At 36.7% G+C, this 18,026-nt stretch overlaps 3 protein-coding genes across 9 annotated transcripts; 2 read left to right on the top strand and 1 right to left on the bottom strand.

Moving 5' to 3' along the window:
• Nucleotides 1-2: 2 nt before the first annotated feature.
• On the bottom strand, nucleotides 3-4,444 carry LOC103333660 (uncharacterized). 2 transcript variants are annotated; one of them, XM_008236546.3, is made up of 9 exons: nucleotides 4,306-4,444; nucleotides 3,579-3,698; nucleotides 3,019-3,150; nucleotides 2,808-2,913; nucleotides 1,890-2,072; nucleotides 1,194-1,356; nucleotides 631-932; nucleotides 384-470; nucleotides 3-297 (listed from the first exon to the last, which is right to left on the bottom strand). In XM_008236546.3, exons 2-9 carry the CDS (start codon nucleotides 3,591-3,593, stop codon nucleotides 245-247), a joined length of 1,041 nt encoding a protein of 346 aa, XP_008234768.2. In that variant the 5' UTR covers nucleotides 3,594-3,698; nucleotides 4,306-4,444; the 3' UTR covers nucleotides 3-244. The 2 variants fall into 2 exon arrangements, with proteins under 2 accessions (XP_008234768.2, XP_088908713.1); XM_089052587.1 differs by lacking the exon at nucleotides 4,306-4,444 and adding an exon at nucleotides 3,951-4,075.
• An 875-nt stretch (nucleotides 4,445-5,319) lies between these two features.
• On the top strand, nucleotides 5,320-9,262 carry LOC103333661 (uncharacterized). Of its 3 annotated transcripts, none has more exons than XM_008236548.2 (2): nucleotides 5,320-5,470; nucleotides 6,517-9,262. In XM_008236548.2, the coding sequence occupies exon 2, from the start codon at nucleotides 6,610-6,612 to the stop codon at nucleotides 8,842-8,844; it is 2,235 nt and encodes a 744-aa protein (XP_008234770.2). In that variant the 5' UTR covers nucleotides 5,320-5,470; nucleotides 6,517-6,609; the 3' UTR covers nucleotides 8,845-9,262. The 3 variants fall into 3 exon arrangements, with proteins under 3 accessions (XP_008234770.2, XP_008234769.2, XP_016650021.2); XM_008236547.2 differs by having other exon boundaries at nucleotides 5,320-5,476; XM_016794535.2 differs by lacking the exon at nucleotides 5,320-5,470 and adding an exon at nucleotides 5,511-5,664.
• A 1,943-nt stretch (nucleotides 9,263-11,205) lies between these two features.
• Nucleotides 11,206-16,459, top strand: LOC103333663 (putative trehalose-phosphate phosphatase C). Of its 4 annotated transcripts, none has more exons than XM_016794537.2 (10): nucleotides 11,206-11,363; nucleotides 12,806-12,908; nucleotides 14,189-14,453; nucleotides 14,612-14,752; nucleotides 14,851-14,922; nucleotides 15,034-15,159; nucleotides 15,262-15,315; nucleotides 15,409-15,510; nucleotides 15,653-15,871; nucleotides 15,952-16,459. In XM_016794537.2, exons 3-10 carry the CDS (start codon nucleotides 14,247-14,249, stop codon nucleotides 16,153-16,155), a joined length of 1,125 nt encoding a protein of 374 aa, XP_016650023.2. In that variant the 5' UTR covers nucleotides 11,206-11,363; nucleotides 12,806-12,908; nucleotides 14,189-14,246; the 3' UTR covers nucleotides 16,156-16,459. The 4 variants fall into 4 exon arrangements, with proteins under 4 accessions (XP_016650023.2, XP_008234773.2, XP_088909697.1 ...); XM_089053571.1 differs by having other exon boundaries at nucleotides 11,214-11,363; nucleotides 12,793-12,908; XM_008236551.2 differs by lacking the exon at nucleotides 12,806-12,908 and having other exon boundaries at nucleotides 11,207-11,363.
• The last annotated feature ends 1,567 nt before the right edge of the window (nucleotides 16,460-18,026 follow it).

Here is an 18,026-nt window from a genome sequence, read left to right as displayed (position 1 = left end):
ATGCTTGGAAAATTATAGCTATCAATTAACATCAAAATTAACATCAATTTTGTTTCTATTTTCTTTGCTGGAACAACTCGAGATTCAAAATTTACATGGAAATCAGATGTTATATTGCTCAAAGAGTACCATATATGTATTGAGAATCAGGACTTCGAGGTTGATAGAGCTATCTGATCCTAAACACCAGAGAGGTCCTCCAAATACTTCCACAAGACCTCTCTCACCTTGGCGCAGAAGAAGTCTACTCTGATTGAGAGCCTTGACCTGAGCCAGCGTCGGCAAAGAACTCCTCAACTGCCACAATAATGTGCAATACTTATTAGTTTTAGCTGTCTTAACACATAATATAATATGGAAGGAACCATCTAATTCAATTTTACCCATGTCATTTTGCTCTGGTGAATCAAGAACATCCGACTCAGGAGGCAGAAAGGGTGAACCCGAATAGTTACCCAGTGCTCCAAGATCTGTTCATGCAAACAATAAATAAATGAAAAATGACAAGAGCATGATAACTACAGTAACAGTCAAATACTGAAAATTTATGCAATAAAACTCTGCCTGGATAATGGACCACTTCCCATGTCTTCAAAATAGGATTGTGAATCAATAAAAACTGCATCTTACCTTGCAAGTTTGGCCATTCGGCGGTAGAATCAAAGAGGCCAAAATTCCAAGTAGACTGCCCCGATGATCGAAGGGTCTCCTTAGGCCATCTGGTCCCACCATCTGGTCCAATACCCAACCTTTCTAAATTTGCTAAATGAGAAGTAAATGCAGAGTCAAGCGCTGATGTGTCCACACCTAGCCCTGATATTTCTGATGGAGTGAAAGGAAATTGTCCATTGGATGCCACTGATACAGGACTTGAAAGCATCTCTGTCTTGATACCACTGGCAGGGATGATAGATGGTGCATCAGCTAGGCTTCTGTCCACATCAGTCAACAAGGAGCCAAACAATAAGGCTATATAAAGAACACATCATAAATGGAGGAAGAGGACTGTGCATGAAAATCCTTCATTGAAGTTTAAATGAATGCAACACAACATGCAAATGTTGAACATTAGCAAGAAAATTAGCAGAATAAGATTTTGAATGCGATTTCATTAGGAAAAATGTAGCTATCACCATACAAGATAAACCATATGGAAAGTAATGAAAAAAGTGGATATGAGATAGAAGCCTCACTCGTTACCACAATTTAGTGGCATATGGTGGAAATGTCCTTGAGCATGGATTCCATTTACCACATGACAACTAGATGTAGTGCCCATGTTACTAATTTGGCGATGACGGTTAGATGGAACTGGAGGCTGCTGCATGATGGGGTACCCCATAGATGAACTGTGAACTGCGCTAAATATAAACAAAAGAGAAATAAGGCATTGCTTTACAATGATATTTACGGCATATTATTCAATTAGAAATAGCCACCAACATTCAAAGAAATCAACAACAAAACTGAGAAGGATTTTGAATACAAGAAGATACAGACCAGAAAAAAACACTTCATAATCATCAGTTATGAAGTACTTCAAATCAACTGTAGTTAAAAGCAGTCTAATTGAAAACATCTACATCCTTTTATGCGTTTTTCTTTCCCATAGATGAGAACTCATAAAAACAAGAAAACATACGGAGATTAACCTATCATGTACTCAACAAATCAACCAAATAAGGTGTAACCAAATTAAGAGCGAATTCCCCGCAATTATTTTTCTGATTTGAAGTTGTAATTTTCTTTTTTTAACAAAGTTGGAACTCAAAAACTGATCATTGGTATTGAAAGAAAAGAAAACGGAATGCAGCCTCTTTTCTTCAATAAGAATTTAGAGTGCTAGAGTGTCCCTGGAACAATCAGGAAGTTCTATAAGAAGGAAATACCAGGCATGTAATGCATTCCATTTTGCATAGGAGGCAATGGAACCTCTGGAGGGACTTGGTCTTTCATCAGATGGTATTGTTGCTCTAGCAAACGGTTATACAGAACAATTTGATTTTTCAGCTTTAGCCTTATGTAGTAGGCCTTGAAAAATTCTGCATTTTCTTCTTCCAATTTCTGCAGTACTAAGTTATCAAAAAAACAAAAAAGAGGCCCATTAGAGCAGTTGAAAAAAGATCATGATAATAAAATGTGCTCTAATTTCTGGTTTCATTGACCAAAACAACATATGTGATTTTTCCTACCAACCTTTGGTCGCGTGGTAGGATGCAGTATTTTCCTTATAATTAGCAGAATGGTGAACAACATGCCATCTATTAAGTGGAATGAATTGGAAAAAAGAAATTACAGGAAAACTACCAAAAATGACCCCAGATAGCTAAAATGATACGTTTGCAAGAACACAAATGAATAATGCAGTAGGGATAACAGTTAAATGGCTTCTCAATCAAATTTAGCTGTTCAAACTAAATACCTACGAGTTTCAGGTCAAATGAGTGAATGGCCTCCATTCCATGAAGAGAAGAAATGAGAAGTTCTAAATCCAAAATCAAATTATAATGTCACTGTTATTATTGTAAAGACAATTCAAATATGATGAATATCAACTAACGTGATTAGCTTTGAAACCAAGTTTATGGATTAACCTAAGGAACATCAAAGATTTTGAACTAGCAGCAATATAACTACAAAGTCAAACTCTTCTTGGCACCATTGACTAATGATACTTATGATGCATATGGAACAATGAAAAATTATGAAGATGTAAAAGAAAAGGCAGAGGTCAGAGGTAGGCTTTATTCCCATGTATCCAGAGGAAAAAAAACAAAGGAATTATGTGGAATAATATAGTGGCATACCCAAGCTTGTGAAGCCAGGCTCAATCCTAGCACGATCTAAGAGGGTATTGATGACTTCATTTCTGTTCATATACAACTGCAAACACCTCTCAATCAAATTCTGGACCTACAACATTCATTATTGTACCAAAGCAAAATAATGTAATTAAGTTTCATCCTTTGAACAAATCATACTCAAGCTCAAACAGATATAAGTTAGAAAATGTCTTACAACTTCAATATCTCCACGTGTGATTTTTCTGCTCTTGTTGCTTGGAACCTCAGTGATGCTATTCTGTTGGTCACTCTGGGGGTCATTTGATATTTTCTTTGAGAACTGCTTTTCTGTTGACTTCTGTGGATCCTGTGAAATTCCTTTCAATTAGTGATATAAAGCCCAAAAAAGCAAACAAGACTTATGAAATAGATGTATTGCATTCAACTCATGACGATAGCTAGAAGGAGGGGGTAAACAAATCAGTCATATGGTAAATGTCATGGCTAAATTTTCCCCCTTCTTTTGATACGTAGGCCAAAATAGAAATCATTTGTGAAAACAAACAACCAAGAGCTCTGCATTGGCTTGTCAACATGAAAAAAGAAACCAAACCAACTTCTCCCAACTTTTTTCAATGTGAGAAACTTAAGGATCCTTGTAAAGAATAATAGCATGTCCTACTCATCCTGGTGGCCGTGGTACCATAAAGAAACTCAGGTGCTATCATTGTCTACCGCATTAACAAAGTCTACTATGACTCACAGATTGCAAAGGTAAGTAAATTATGCTAAAACCTGAACCATCTTCATTTCACTTCAACGCATGTGAACTGTGCCCTTTTGTTTGATTAGAGATCTTCCCTTCAGCTTTCTTGGATGGCTAATTCAGAGAGTCCAATATAAACGAATGATGACCTGAAATATCAGAAAATGAGTACAGATGAGGATGAAGCAACAGGAATAGCATGTTGTTCAAGCGTTTAGAAGCCAAAATAATTTTCAAACACACTTTTTCAACTAAGCCTAGTATGTCACACAAGAAAAGAGTATAATTTCACCAGTTCTACTCATCCATTATCTAAAAGAACTATTTTGTTTTTTGGTTGCTGAATAACTAAAAAGAACAAGAAAAATCAACCAACTGCATTAGGCGAATATAAAACTTACAATTCCTTCTCTTTTTCCCATTTATTCTTGGCACCTAAATAGAACATAAACCTCAGAAACCAACACCCAGTGATCACTTCGCCTTGACCCTTTCTTTCGTTACCAAGAAAACCCCCCACGGAAAATAAATAAAAAATTAAAAAATAACATCTTGCACCCAAAGCCAATCTTGAAGCTAATTTTCTTCCTTTCTTTACATCATTTCTTAGCAACCAAACATGACACCAAGATATCATTAAGAATTTTGAAAAGATACCTCAAAGGAAGTATCTTGAAGCAGTAACAAACAGAGTAAGAACAAAGAAAACACTTAAAAGTAGGGGGGTGGGGGAGAAAGAGAACGTTTTTGAATTACCATAAAACGAAAGGCTTTGAAGGACTGCTAGGGTTTCCGGAGCTAACAAGAAGCCAGGGTTTAATGAAGCTTAGCAGAAGAAATTTAAAACCAAGTGGGAAAAAGAGTGAAATTGTAGTTATCGCTCAGTCTCAGGTATTTGTAGTTTTTGTATTTTTATAGGGGTGAAATACTTCTATAAGCTGGGTGTACCCTGTGCTGTTGAATGTTGTACACTGCTTGTGGCTGGGGATGTTGATTTTTTTGTTACAGTTCTTATTCCACTTCTGTGATGCCCTTATAATATATACATATCAAGTTCTTAAAAAAAAAAGAAAAAAAAAAAGTTAATACTAGTAATAATATATATATCAAGTTCTCAACATCAATATTTTATGAATATATAAGTTTTAACACATTATTTTTGTCAATATTTAAAATTCAATATTTTCACTCTTCATATCATACATATATAGGTACATGTGACTTTTACACTCATATGAATTGCCTTGAAATTTTACTATAAATAATAATAAAGCATATTAGAAAAGATAATTTGTTTTGCCCTACTATTACATATAAAATACTATGTGTACCCTCTTTGCATTTGAAAATGTTACAAACTTTAGAATAAGGATGACATGGTAGTCACATATTTTATTAGTTCAATCAACTACGTAAAATTCAAGATTGTCTTGTTTTTTATGTTTGTAATATAGGTATGGCGCTAAGTCTCCCCGGTTTCTTTTTGGATATTAATAAAAGTTCTCTTGTACCATCGAGATTCTCTCAAAACAATCAAATTATCCAACACATATGTTATATTTTTATTTTATTTTATAGATCTACGAAAGAGTGAATTAAATTCGGAATCTCTCTTAATTTGTTATTTTTAATTTCCTTACATAGCATACGCAGTCCAACTAAGATATTAGAGTGTAAACCTAATCTCAAGTTAAAATTTAACCCTAATTAATTTTTTTGGGTTGAAATCAGACCCATATATATACAAACAATACTAGAGGCACCAAACCCATTCTTACTTTTTCCCTAATTTTCAATTTTTAAGTCGAGCAATTAAGAATTTTCTCATGTCCCTTTAGGGGCCTTTGCCTAATAGGCCAGTGTACCTGGTGACGGTCCTCTCAGATTCAAATTCAAGTCAGACTTCTCTTTGTTGTATGCGGTGCGGGTAATCACTATTTCTCTTTAATTCAGTTTTGCTTAGAAAGTCGCTTGCTTTTCTGGTTTTTTTGTATGTTCAATTTCGTAAAATGCCACAGAGATAGGGTTTGTATTTTGAAGTACTGAATTTCAGAACTTTCCGACCCAAAAAAAAGTTCAGAAGTTCAGACGGTTGTTGGTACCGAAACTTGACCGGTAAAACCTCTACTTCTGTGAAGCCACAGCAAACTTCTTGTTATAAAATTAAAAACTTCGAGTCTACCCAGTTGATAAGTTCTTATAATTATTCTCTTGGGCCTTTCGCCTTCTTGTGGTTTTGGGATTATGTTGAAGGGTTTATTATAAAATGATGGGCTTCTAATTCGTTGCATTTTGTGGCCATGTCTCTCTGTGAGATATGCCTTCATAATATATTACTATAAGAAATGTGCACTCGTTGAAGATAGTTAATGTATTTATTGTCTTTTTCCCTGTTGGTTATTGTATTTATCACAGTATCACGGCATAAATTATCTGGTAATAAGGTTTCAAGCTTTAGAAGGATGTTTTAATAATGTCTTATGGCTTGAACTTCAAGCAGTACACAAGTTGCTTAGATTAGATCTGTTGAGAAGTGTGGGGGAAATGTTGTGTTAGGAAGTACTACTGTTGTAGGTCTAAGTGTCTTGATGAAAACGCATGTTTATCCTTTGTAATGAAGTGGAACCTTTTGTTCCGTTACAAGGGGAAGTGTGTGGCTCAAGTGGAAAGGGAGGGATTTTGGAGGAGAATTGAGCTCCACAATCTTATAATTTGCTGTTCTGTTTCCATCAGCTTAAGAATCTCTGGTAGTTTTGAAGCTAATTTGGCCCATCATCTGTTTCTGCCTATAAAAGTGACATACTTTTGTTCTGTGTTGCCGGGGGAGGGTTCAAAAACTCAGGGTTCAAATGATGCTTTTTTTTATTATATAATTTCTGGTTTTTAACATAATTGTCTTGGGCAATGTTTTGTTATTGATCTAGTTACAGAATTTGAGGAGATCTATTTGTTTTCTCTTTGGATCAGGTACTTAACATCTGTAGGCATGACCACTTTCTCGTAGTATGCTTACTATTCCAGTCAAGTAAGGAAGAACTGAGACTCTTACGTAAGGAAAATATGGAGTGCAATAAAGATGATGCAGTCAGGGCTAAGGCACTTGCTGAGAGGAAGTTTATAGAAAAAAATTATGCTATTTCCAAGAAGTTTGCCTTGAAGGCTCAAAATTTATATCCTGAGCTTGAGGGTCTCTCCCAAATGTTGACAATACTGGATGTTTACGTCGCTGCAGAGAATAAAATTAATGGGGAAGTGGATTGGTATGGAATACTTAGTGTTACTCCTTTTGCGGATTATGAGATGATTAGGAAACAGTATAGGAAATTGGCCCTCATGCTTCATCCTGATAAAAACAAGTCTCTTGGTGCAGAAGGCGCATTTAAGTTGGTTTCAGAGGCGTGGAGTTTTTTATCAGACGAGTCTAAGAGACTAGCATATAACCACAAGAGAGGTTTTCAACATGAAGTTCTATCCCGTAATAGGGGTCCTTCAGTGCAACCCAGTGCAAATACCTGTCAAAATGTTATGAATAGTGCCGCCTCAAATGCTAGGGCGCAGCGTGGTCCTACCCTGTCACCTTCATATGGAAACACCGCTACTTTTTGGACTTTTTGCAATCGGTGCCAAACACATTATCAGTATCTCAGGATTTATCTAAATCACATTCTAGTCTGCCCTAATTGTCAGAAGACTTTCATGGCTATAGAACAAGCTCCACCTCCGAGTGTCTTTAAGTCATCCAGTACCTCTTCTTCCCAGCAGCATCAGAATTCAAGACACCATGCAGCTGGTGGTAACTCATTCAGTTCTGGAAGAAACTGCACTGTACCTCAAAATTTGGGAGCTGGGAATTCTTTAGGTCCTAATTCGTTCAATAAGACAAACTTCAAACAGGGCTTTTTCTCCAAAATGAATGGTGTTGGTAGCCCGGTTGCATCAGGTCAAGCTGCTGCTCCAGCTGTGAGTGCGGCCCAACAGGCTAGTGAGAAAATGAAGAGAGACCGAGAGCGGAGACAATCAATCGCTGAATGGGAGAGGAGTAAAAATTTGATGGGAAATCCTTCTTTGAAAAAGAAAAGAACGGATGATAAACATTTGAATGGATATCAAGGAGGCATGGCTAATCAAATGTCCAAGGGAAGTGATGGTGCTGACTTGGGAGGTGTATCTGAATTAAGTACAGGTAATGTTGGAACAAAAAGAATTTATGGTTTATCTAGTACATACGATAGGCCTAATGTCGCAAGAGAGTTGCCATATCCTGAAATGAAAAAAATTCTGATTTGGAAGGCACGAACTGAAATTTGCAAGATGCTCAACAGGCAGAGCTCAGCAACTAAAGCAGAGAAGGTGAAAGTAAATAAGAAACAGAAGACTGTGGTAAATGTTGACACAGCAAACAAGAGTGGTACTGGTGAAGAGGCCACGCCACCAGTGTCAATCAATGTGCCAGATCCTGATTTTCATAATTTTGACTTGGATCGAACTGAAAGGTCCTTTGGAGATGACCAAGTCTGGGCTGCATATGATGACGATGGGATGCCTCGTTATTATGCTCGAATTCACAAGGTGATTTCCTTGAAGCCATTTAAGATGCGGATTAGTTGGCTCAACTCAAGAAGCAACAGTGAATTGGGTCCGATGGACTGGGTGGGTTCTGGTTTTACTAAAACCTGCGGGGATTTCAGGGCTGGCAGACATGAAATTTATGACACTTTAAATTCTTTCTCAAACAAGGTTAGTTGGACAAAAAGCACACGAGGAGTGATTCGCATATTTCCTACGAGGAGTGAAGTTTGGGCACTATATACAAATTGGTCGCCAGATTGGAATCAGCACACCCCTGATGCAGTGATACACAAATATGACATGGTGGAAGTACTGGATGATTTTGCTGAGGAACGCGGTGTGTGTGTTGTTCCTCTATGTAAGGTTGCTGGTTTTAAAACAGTGTTCCGTAAGCACATGGACCCCAAGGAAGTGAGGTGGATTCCTAAAGAAGAGATGTTCCGTTTCTCTCATCAGGTCCCTAGTCATTTGCTTACAGGTGAAGAAGCACCCAATGCTCCAAAGGGTTGTTGGGAATTGGATCCAGCAGCTACCCCGTCTGAACTCCTTCAGGTGATAACAGAAGCTGATGAGGCACCAATGGCAGAGAATGGCGGGAAAACAAAGGGAGGGATATTTCAAAGTGCCTCAGCAAGAGAAGTAGATGGAGGGATGGAGAAAGAAATGTTTCAGGAAGTGGTGCATACCAAGTTAGCCAAGGAAACTAATGCTATAACCCACCAGTAAATTGTGGACGTTGCAGAAGATAATACCCCATCATCCAGATAGGTTGTGCATTATGTTTTGCTAACCCTTTTTGTTTTTGCTAAGCCTGTTGCAAGTGTACATGCTTTGTAGCAATTGTCTAGCAGGTGATACCAGAGTTTTTTGTGATTTTGTGGAAAGTGAAGAAGGTTCGTGGGTCTCAGGACAGTTAAACTTTTGTATACTCATGACTGGTCTCGCTGAAGATCAGTTTTATAATATAGCTTTTGAAAAATGAAGGGAATGTTCATGGTTCTTCCTTGGCATCATGTGGATGGATGGTTCAACAGTTACATATTTCATTCTAGAGTAACATTTACTACATGTTTAGTTTTGTGATCCTAAACTAGTTATGATTTGGCAAAGAGGATAATTTCATCTTTCTCTGTTTCTGTGGAAATATCTTTCCTTACACCCAAACATTTTCTGGTGTTGCACATTCGCATAGCAGGTGTTTCTCTTGAAAAGCCCAATACGCGTTGAGCTAAATTATTTGTTCAGGAGACCAAGTAAAGATCTGCCAAGCAGAAAAAGACACCTGTGCCATCTACAATAATAGAAGTCACCTCGAATGCTGCTCTGCTTCTTAAACAAAATGAAAAAGAAAAAGAAAAAGAAAAACCCCTACCAACCCCATCTAGATGTTGACTGAATGCAGCAGCAGCACATATTCTTTCATCTGCTATTCAAATACACGGTGTGCTGAATTCATGGGAAATTATCAATTTTCTAGAACAGAGGACAAAAGCAAGAGAACAAAAAAAATAGAGTGTGGTTGTGTCAAGGTGTGTGAGGAAGGAAGGAGACTGAGACTAACATGCAAGGAGTCAACACGAAGGAGTTTGTTTGAATGAGACGGGGAATCTTTATATTATTAGGACCAATTTAATTGTGGGTTGATTTTCATCAGCATGTGGCTCGAACGCCATGCAATACGCGCAACTTGAGAAACATAAAGTCCAAGGAAGTTTCATACGAAAATTCCACCATGTGCAGGTTTCAAATTCAAAGAACTTTGCTTATATTCTCTTCCCTTCTAGAACAAAATAGAGAGAGAGGAGGAGACAAGCCACTGATCAACAGTTTGCCAAAGTACATTCTGGTTTCTTTACAAATCAAATCAAATCTATTAGTATTAGGTCAGTCAGTCTACTACTGTGAGAGACACTAGGTATCCCATAGCCCATAGGGCTGTTTCTGTAATTATATATGTATGTACGATCATATCAGTATTTATTAACATTTTCCTCTGTTTAATTCTGGTGTCGACAATGAACAAGCCACCACGGTGAATGCCAAAATTAATCTTCTAAATTATACATACATATATTTATCATGAATATATATATATATTCTTTTAAAAAGAATCATATATGCATCATGAAATATTAATTAATTAGTCAATGTGCATGCATTTGCTTTCAATTGATTGCCACCTCAGTTGTTTGAGTCTGGATCAATAGAGAGAGAGAGAGAGAGAGAGAGAGAGAGAGGAGGGGAGATGGGTTCACCATGAGCATGACTTGAACTTTCTGAAAGTCGCTAGTTCACACATAGAAGTTAGACCACATGGTCATGGTGGTGACATTAATCATTAATGCATCAATCAATCAAGACAATAATCACCGCTTTAGAAATTATGGTGAGCAATGGCACTTTATTATCACATTTTATTAAGAGGAATGTTCATTTCCATATATACACAATGAATACGTTTCATTCATTAGTTAAGTTTTACCAAAAAAAAGAAAAGATTACCATTGATTTTTATTTTTATATTTGTGTGTATGCCATTGCGAGCTAGCCTTGTTAATTTCTATAGGCGTCTAAACAAACGAGCCTTCTCTCTCTAATCTACCTCGTGATTTTTCTTTTATTTATGTGTAAATAAAGGACTTTATTGAGTAAAATTTTAACATTAATAACTTACTGATCTTGGTAGTTTTCGGAATCAAACAGAAACATGAGCTAATAAGTACATATTTTTATGATACAAACGATTCGTCTAAATTACCTTAAATTAAAAGATCATTCAAACTTGGTTGCAAAGGAATGCGCTCGTTATACTCTTGACCAATTGACTAAATTCAAACATGTAATTTTTTACTAAAAGAAAAGAAAAAGATATAATGGAAGGACAGTCATAGCAATATAAAAAAACAAATTGGGCCGGTTTTGGTCCATGCAGGTAATTTGTTTCTGTTTGAGTAACTAGAGAAAAGTTGTAATGCGATGGGAGACTTGTTAATCCATGTATGGCATGTGGCAAACATCCACGTCTCCTTACAATTAAACCACTTCCTTCTCTCCCTCTATAAATTAAACCCCCTCCTCCCTCACTTCTCCTCTCCCTCTCTCACTCTCTCTCTCAAAATCTCTCACATTAGTCCTTCAAGTTTCAACCCTCTCTCTCTCTCTCTCTCTCTCTCTCCAGCTTTCCCAACTCTTTTTATTTCTTCACTAAGCTTCAAGGCAGGCAGCCACGTCCAATCCATTTTCTGGTAAGTTCCCCTTTTGTTTTGCTTACATTATTTCCACTACTTTAATTTCATTACATATTTTAGATTGCACCAAATTTTTGTGCCCCTTAATGAAAATATTTCTTACCAAATTCATTATTACATGTTTGTCTTTTGCTGCCATGTGAACAATCTCCTCTTGCCTCCTGCCTCCTGCCTCCTGCACTTTCTTTCTTTTCCCCATTTTTTTTTCTGCTTAATAAATTAATTTGTTATTAAATAAAAATATTCGGCTTTTACGGGTATTTAATGAAAAGCGGTTGGTGGTCGTTCGTTTATTTCTAATTGAATTTATTATTTTTAACGCGACACATGACAGGTGACTTCGATTCAGTTTAGCTCGTGTGGGCTCCGTAGGCGGTGCACGTGACGCTCACGCGCCCTTTTAGTTTGCTTATTGTCGAAACAGCTAGAAAATCATTGTTTGACCCACACGTGTCCCGACATGGGCCCACGAGTTGACTGGGCCTCTAGGCCCACTTCACCGAACTATACGTATGAAACTGGGTCACCGTTTCACACAGATCTGGATCACAACCATCCACCGAGTTGACTGAGCCTCTGGACCCGCGGTTTCGACACGTATACGACGTCGGTGCGGTCTGCCACGTCGACGGTGGACATTCGAAGGTTCACCGACTTTCTGTTAGGGTGGGGCCCCTTTAGCGAGTCTTTTTGCCATTTTTTCCCATGAAATGACTCGTACCTGAAAAACAGTTAACCTCTGTTGTTTTTTTGTTTTGGTCGACCGGTCACAGTTTTTATTGGGGGATCAATTTCCTGCCTTATAAACAATAGAATTAGGTTGGTCGGTCCATTATCTCTTAATTATTCGACAGTTAACACAGGCGAAGTTTCTAGTTTGAATGGTAGAATATTTAATTTCAGTTAACCCATTGTTGTGATTACTGTTGTCTTTCATTTTCCTCTCACTAAAAAACAAGAAACACACAGATCATATGACCTTCACAAAAAGGGTTACTCACAAAGTCATATGAATTGACCAGTGCTTTTTCACTTTAACAACCCTGCTTTTGCTTTTGCTTTTGCTTTTGTCGTCTAAGTATGATTTATGTGATTAAACATTATTATACCGCACTTAATTTCACTTCGTGGTACTTTCTTCGTGGTACCTTTTCCTCTCTAATCCAAACTGTGCCTCTAGACGTGTCGTGTCTTGTGTACACAAACAAAGCTTGTCCATCAACTACTTCCCCAATCGACACGTTATATTTGTTCGTTTGTACTTTTTTCTATAATATTTTATTTTAGTTCCTATCAAACTATTAATTACACTTCTTTTTTTGTATCCTTGGCTTTCCCCAAATTTCTAATCTTTCGGTTGAGAAAGTCAAGGGCTCAAGGTTTTTCAAAAAATTGCCATATGGTTTTTCTTAATTTGTCATGAAAGTTTTAAATGACAGGTCAATTTGTGGCTTCTTTGGATACACGTGTGCCACTGGTATCTGTGGGCTGTTTCCCATTGTTTTAATTTCTGCTGCCATGGAAATTAATGGAGAAGTACAGGTACAATCCAACAACCTCCGTTGCTTGTTTTAACATAGGAGGAGGAGTTGGTCTTATTTTGCAAAAGAAGCAAAGAAATAATTTATGCATGTTCTTTTTAATTATATTCATGCATGCATGTTCTTTCACGGGTAACATTAGTACTGTTCTCTCTCTCTCTCTCTCTATGAAGCTTTCACTGTTGAATTGAAGTTTACGTTGGTTGTCTTGTTCTTTAGGGCCATGTATGTTGGTTGGTTCAGGTTGTGTGTTGTTGTTGAGAGAGCGTAATTGTATTATGATTAGATAATTAAAAATTAGGTTTCAGTTTCATTGATTAGTTGTTTAGTGATCAGTTGGAATGAGGCTAGATGGGTAGTTAGGGTAGGGGCAGAAAAGCCAACCATATGTTTTATATAATAATTGTTATAATTAAGTTTGACATTGTAGGCCCAGAAAAACAGGTCTGTCGTTGCTAGAGATAGCGATGTCTTTGTCTTCTGAATCAGCCTGATTGATGACTCCCCCCTGAGACAAACCATCGTAGATTGTACATGTAATGTCGAGTCACCAAATCTAATATTACTCACTAATTAAATGGCGAAGTGTCCTTTGTTCTTGTTTTGTTGTTGCTTCTGTCAACCATTGCACTCTGAAATATACCTGGAAAAGTACATTATCTCCTTTTGAAAAGAAAAAAGTTGTTTTATCGGAAAACGACCTTAAATTTTGATATTCATCGGATCCTGATTCCTCTGTTTGTTCCATCATGCTTAATTAATTCACTAAAATACTTAATTCTTCAAAGTCTATGGCCTAATCATATAAGAATACAGTTTTCACCAATTTTACAATCGCAGTTTTATTTTATCTGTGAAAATGACAATTCCTAATGTTTTAGTGAGTCATATGAAAACAATGAATTCAAAGTTTCAAACATTGAATCTTAGAATGTTTTAGTGAGTCCATTTTACCGACCAAACCACATACAACATCATTTGCTATGAACTGCATTAAAAAAGTGAAAAGAAAAAGCTTTTAATTAGTTGATTGATAAACCGGAGGGGCCAGGGTAGTGTCAAGTCCTGTCATATGTCAAAATAAATAAATAAAGAGGGAGGATAACGTGAATGACTTTGACTTAATAATGCTATTGGAAGCTAAGCTAATGGGTTCAGGGCCCAGAAGCAGAGCTTATCAGGTAGACTGGAACAGTGTTACCGTGGATTTAAACGTTATTTTATTTCTTCAATTTAAAATTGTAAGAATTGATCAAGTTTTTGTTTACATATACGTTGCAGGGAAGGGAAGTTTTATTAATTTGAAGCAGCACAAGGACAAGGTGACAAGTTGCTGATCATGACAAACTTTGCAAGGCTGAACCAGGCAATGGGACTCCAAAGATCATCAGCTTCTAGTAAGCAAAAGGTGCAACCCATGACAGGAGTAGTAAAAAACGACGAGAACAGTGGTGATCTTTCCTTAGCATCGATCACCTCAGATCTGCATGATATTTCTAACCCTAATAAACCTATCCCTTCAGATTTAGCTTATAATTCATGGGTGGTACGTTCTTTTTCACTTTCCATAAATTTTATCATTTACAAAAAACCATATTCACATTTTGGACTTGGCTTATCTGTATGACCATGCATAGTAAGTATAAATCACTGTCCTTGTTTTTATTAACGTCCTTGTTTCTTTCGGGGTTTATAAATGTTTAGGTCGAGCACCCTTCTGCATTAGGCTCATTTGATCGGATGATGAAAGCAGCAAAATGGAAGAGGACTGTTGTCTTTCTAGACTACGATGGGACCCTTTCACCAATTGTTGATGATCCTGACCGTGCCTTCATGTCTGATGAGGTAATACAGTTTTTGATTTCTCAATCACAACTAGATTTCTACATAACACATATACAGACCCAATTAATCCCCCTTATATTTACAATACGGTACTGCAGATGCGTGCAGCGGTACGGGAAGTTGCCAAGTATTTTCCAACAGCAGTGATCAGTGGAAGGAGTAGAGATAAGGTAATGAAAAAAGTTCATCATCGATAATCAATTATCAATGTGTTGAGCTCAGGGTAATTTTTATTTAATTTTTAATAATCATTTTAATTTGGTGATAAATTAAATATGCAGGTTAAAGAATTTGTACAGTTAAGTAATGTATATTACGCTGGCAGCCATGGGATGGACATAATGGTCCCTCCAAGGCCACTAAGGCCCTGTGATGCCAACAACCACACCACTGCCATGGATATAAAGGTCAATTGCTCTTCTATTATCAGGGGTACTTTATATTAATATATATATATATATATATATATATATATGGCCTGAATTAATAATGACAAATTAATCTTGCAGGGCAGTGACGTTCTCTTTCAACCTGCTAAAAGATTTCTTCCTGCAATCCAAGAGGTTAGCTTTCATGTTTTTGCAATGTATGTGCGAGTGTTCAGATGAGCCTTAGTTTTGAAAAGATTGACTTAATGTGGTTAATTGGCACTGCAGATAAGAACACTGTTGGAGGAAATAACCAGAAAAGTAGAAGGTGCAAGGGTAGAGGACAATAGATTCTGTATCTCTGTACATTTTCGCAAGGTCCGGGAAGAGGTAATATTTACGAATAATCTTTGAAATTCTAATTTATTTTAGGATTAAGCTAATCACTTGAGACATTTTCCCAAGGTCCAGCTAAGCTAATCAGTAATTAAGGACTGTTCATTTAATTATATGGATCGGATCCGATCTGCAGGATTATGGGATGTTAGAAGAGAAGGTGAAGTCTGTTGTTGGAAAGTATCCGGAATTTCACCTGACGTTGGGTAAAAAGGTGTTGGAAATACGACCATCCATAGAATGGAACAAAGGTCATGCGCTAGAATATTTGCTTGACACTCTAGGCTTCAGCAATTCCAGCGATGTCCTCCCATTGTACATCGGGGACGATCGAACTGATGAAGATGCTTTCAAGGTATAATAAATTAATTTAATTTTCATCCTTGATTAATTATGTGGATAATCAAATAATTAATTAGTTGTCTATGCATGCAGGTGATACGAAGTAGAGGACAAGGGTTTCCAATAATTGTGTCTTCAACCCCAAAGGAGGACACCAAAGCTTGTTATTCTTTGCATGACCCTTCGGAAGTATTAACTTTCTTGTTGAGGCTCGCCCGGTGGAGAAAAGCCTCTTCTTCAAGCAGGTCACTCGCTCAAATTTGGTGTGTTGGTAGTAACTTACCTAGATCAGTTTAGCTAGCTAGCTCTAGCTAGCTTTTGTGCATAAATAATAATTAAGAATTATTAGGGAAATTAATTAAGGCCAGTATTTGTTATGGCCTTACGGCAGTACCTCTCTCTCTCTCTCTGTCTGTGTATATATATATATATATAGTTAGAGGTTGGTGGGGATGAAGAAGGAAGAAAACGAATGCATAGAGAGAGTTTCACTGTTATCTTGTTTCTAGCTATAGACATTATACATAATGTAAAAGAAAGACAGTTTGTGTTTGGTGCCCAGCAATTTCAATTATGGGGCTTGCATAAAGCCCATTTGCTACTTTCGACATTGTTGATGTGGATATGTGATATTTGTTTTGTAAATTGAGTTGGGCTTGGAGATTTGAAGTCCTTGATTTGAGAGGTTTATTGGGCTTCATAAACAAGCAAGAAGCAGTGAATATTGAATTTAATCAACAGGAATTTTGCTTTTAAAACCCAAACTCATAACAATAATACCAGAAAATGAGAAAAGCATATTTGTTTTTGTTTCTTTAATTTGAGAGCTGCTCATCATTCATGAGTCAATAGTAGCAGCAGATGATTCAATTCCAAGCAGCTCTGTTCTGTTCCGTGTCCAAAGTTTGAAGGTCACGGGCCAATACCAAAAGCTAGCAGAAGATAAGATGGAATCACAAGATCAGACTTAATTTGAAGATAGATGGAGAAACGTGTTGTAGATCATCTATCTATCTATCTATCTATTCTCAACCACACATCTATCTATTTACTCCGCATTTACCTGCAGCTGCATATATATATATATATAATTATTATGTTCCAATGAATATTCAACATTATGAATTAATAATAATGCCAATATTAATTGTATGTCCAGATCAACCGAGGGGCTGCTCAATAGTCAAGAGTCAACACTCCTCGTCAATGATCAAGTGCCGTGTAGATGAGGATTTGAGTTTGTTTTGTTTCGCCTTTTTCCATTTTGGGCAACGCAGATCAATCAAGGGATGAAAAAAAAAGCCTTCATTCTTGAAGAAGATGCATGCATGCAATCCGCCACAATTCTCTACTTCATTATTTTCCCCATTATATATATGTAGTTTGTGTTTGGTCTGTAGCTGCTAATCAGTCAGTAACCACACACACAACTTATCTAATTTCTCAGAAATTGTCACGTCAATTGGCGCTAGATTCTCGGATACATTAATGTTGCTGCAGCCTTATAGCATCTGTTTATACCATATCTTATCAAGCAATTAGAAGCAAATTTATGCAAGACAAAGAGTCCCACATTGGAATATTATAAGAAGTGTAGACTCTCCCTCATCTATAAGAGCAACTTAGCCATGGCAAGAGAAAGCAGACTATTCACGTGAATAGTAATTGCCTTGCAAATAGTATTTTGTGTTTCCACCATGGCTAAGAAGCGATTATTTATTTTTTGTTTATTCACAAATTTTTTTACCTCAATAATTAATTTGAATAATATTTTCGGATAAGATTTCCGGATTCCTACGTGTCAAGACTATTCATAATCGGATAAAATTTTCGGATAAGATTTTTGGATTCAAATTTCAGATAAATTTCAGAATAAATTTTTCCGGATAAAATTCAAAATGTTGAGTAATAGTAGAATTAGAATAAAATGTATGAGAATTGGTGTTGAAAGTAAAGGGTATTGATAGGTATTTATAGGAAAAAAAAAAAAAAAACAGATTTTTAAAGTATTTTTATTTTTAAAAAAATAGATTTTTTTCATAATTTTATTGCTAGAAAAACAGTTGGATGAAGGTCAGAGAACCAAATCGGGAGCGTGCCACGTGGCTTCTAGACGTTGGCTGCGTCGCTACCGCAACAAGATGTCGGTTCAAATTTTTTTTACGCGT

Source organism: Prunus mume, linkage group LG5, assembly GCF_029339155.1.
Source record: "Prunus mume cultivar Tortuosa linkage group LG5, ASM2933915v1, whole genome shotgun sequence".
Classification (NCBI taxonomy): Eukaryota; Viridiplantae; Streptophyta; class Magnoliopsida; order Rosales; family Rosaceae; genus Prunus; species Prunus mume.
The sequence above is the reverse complement of the archived record's forward strand: the minus strand, read 5'-3'. Positions and strand labels throughout refer to the sequence as shown.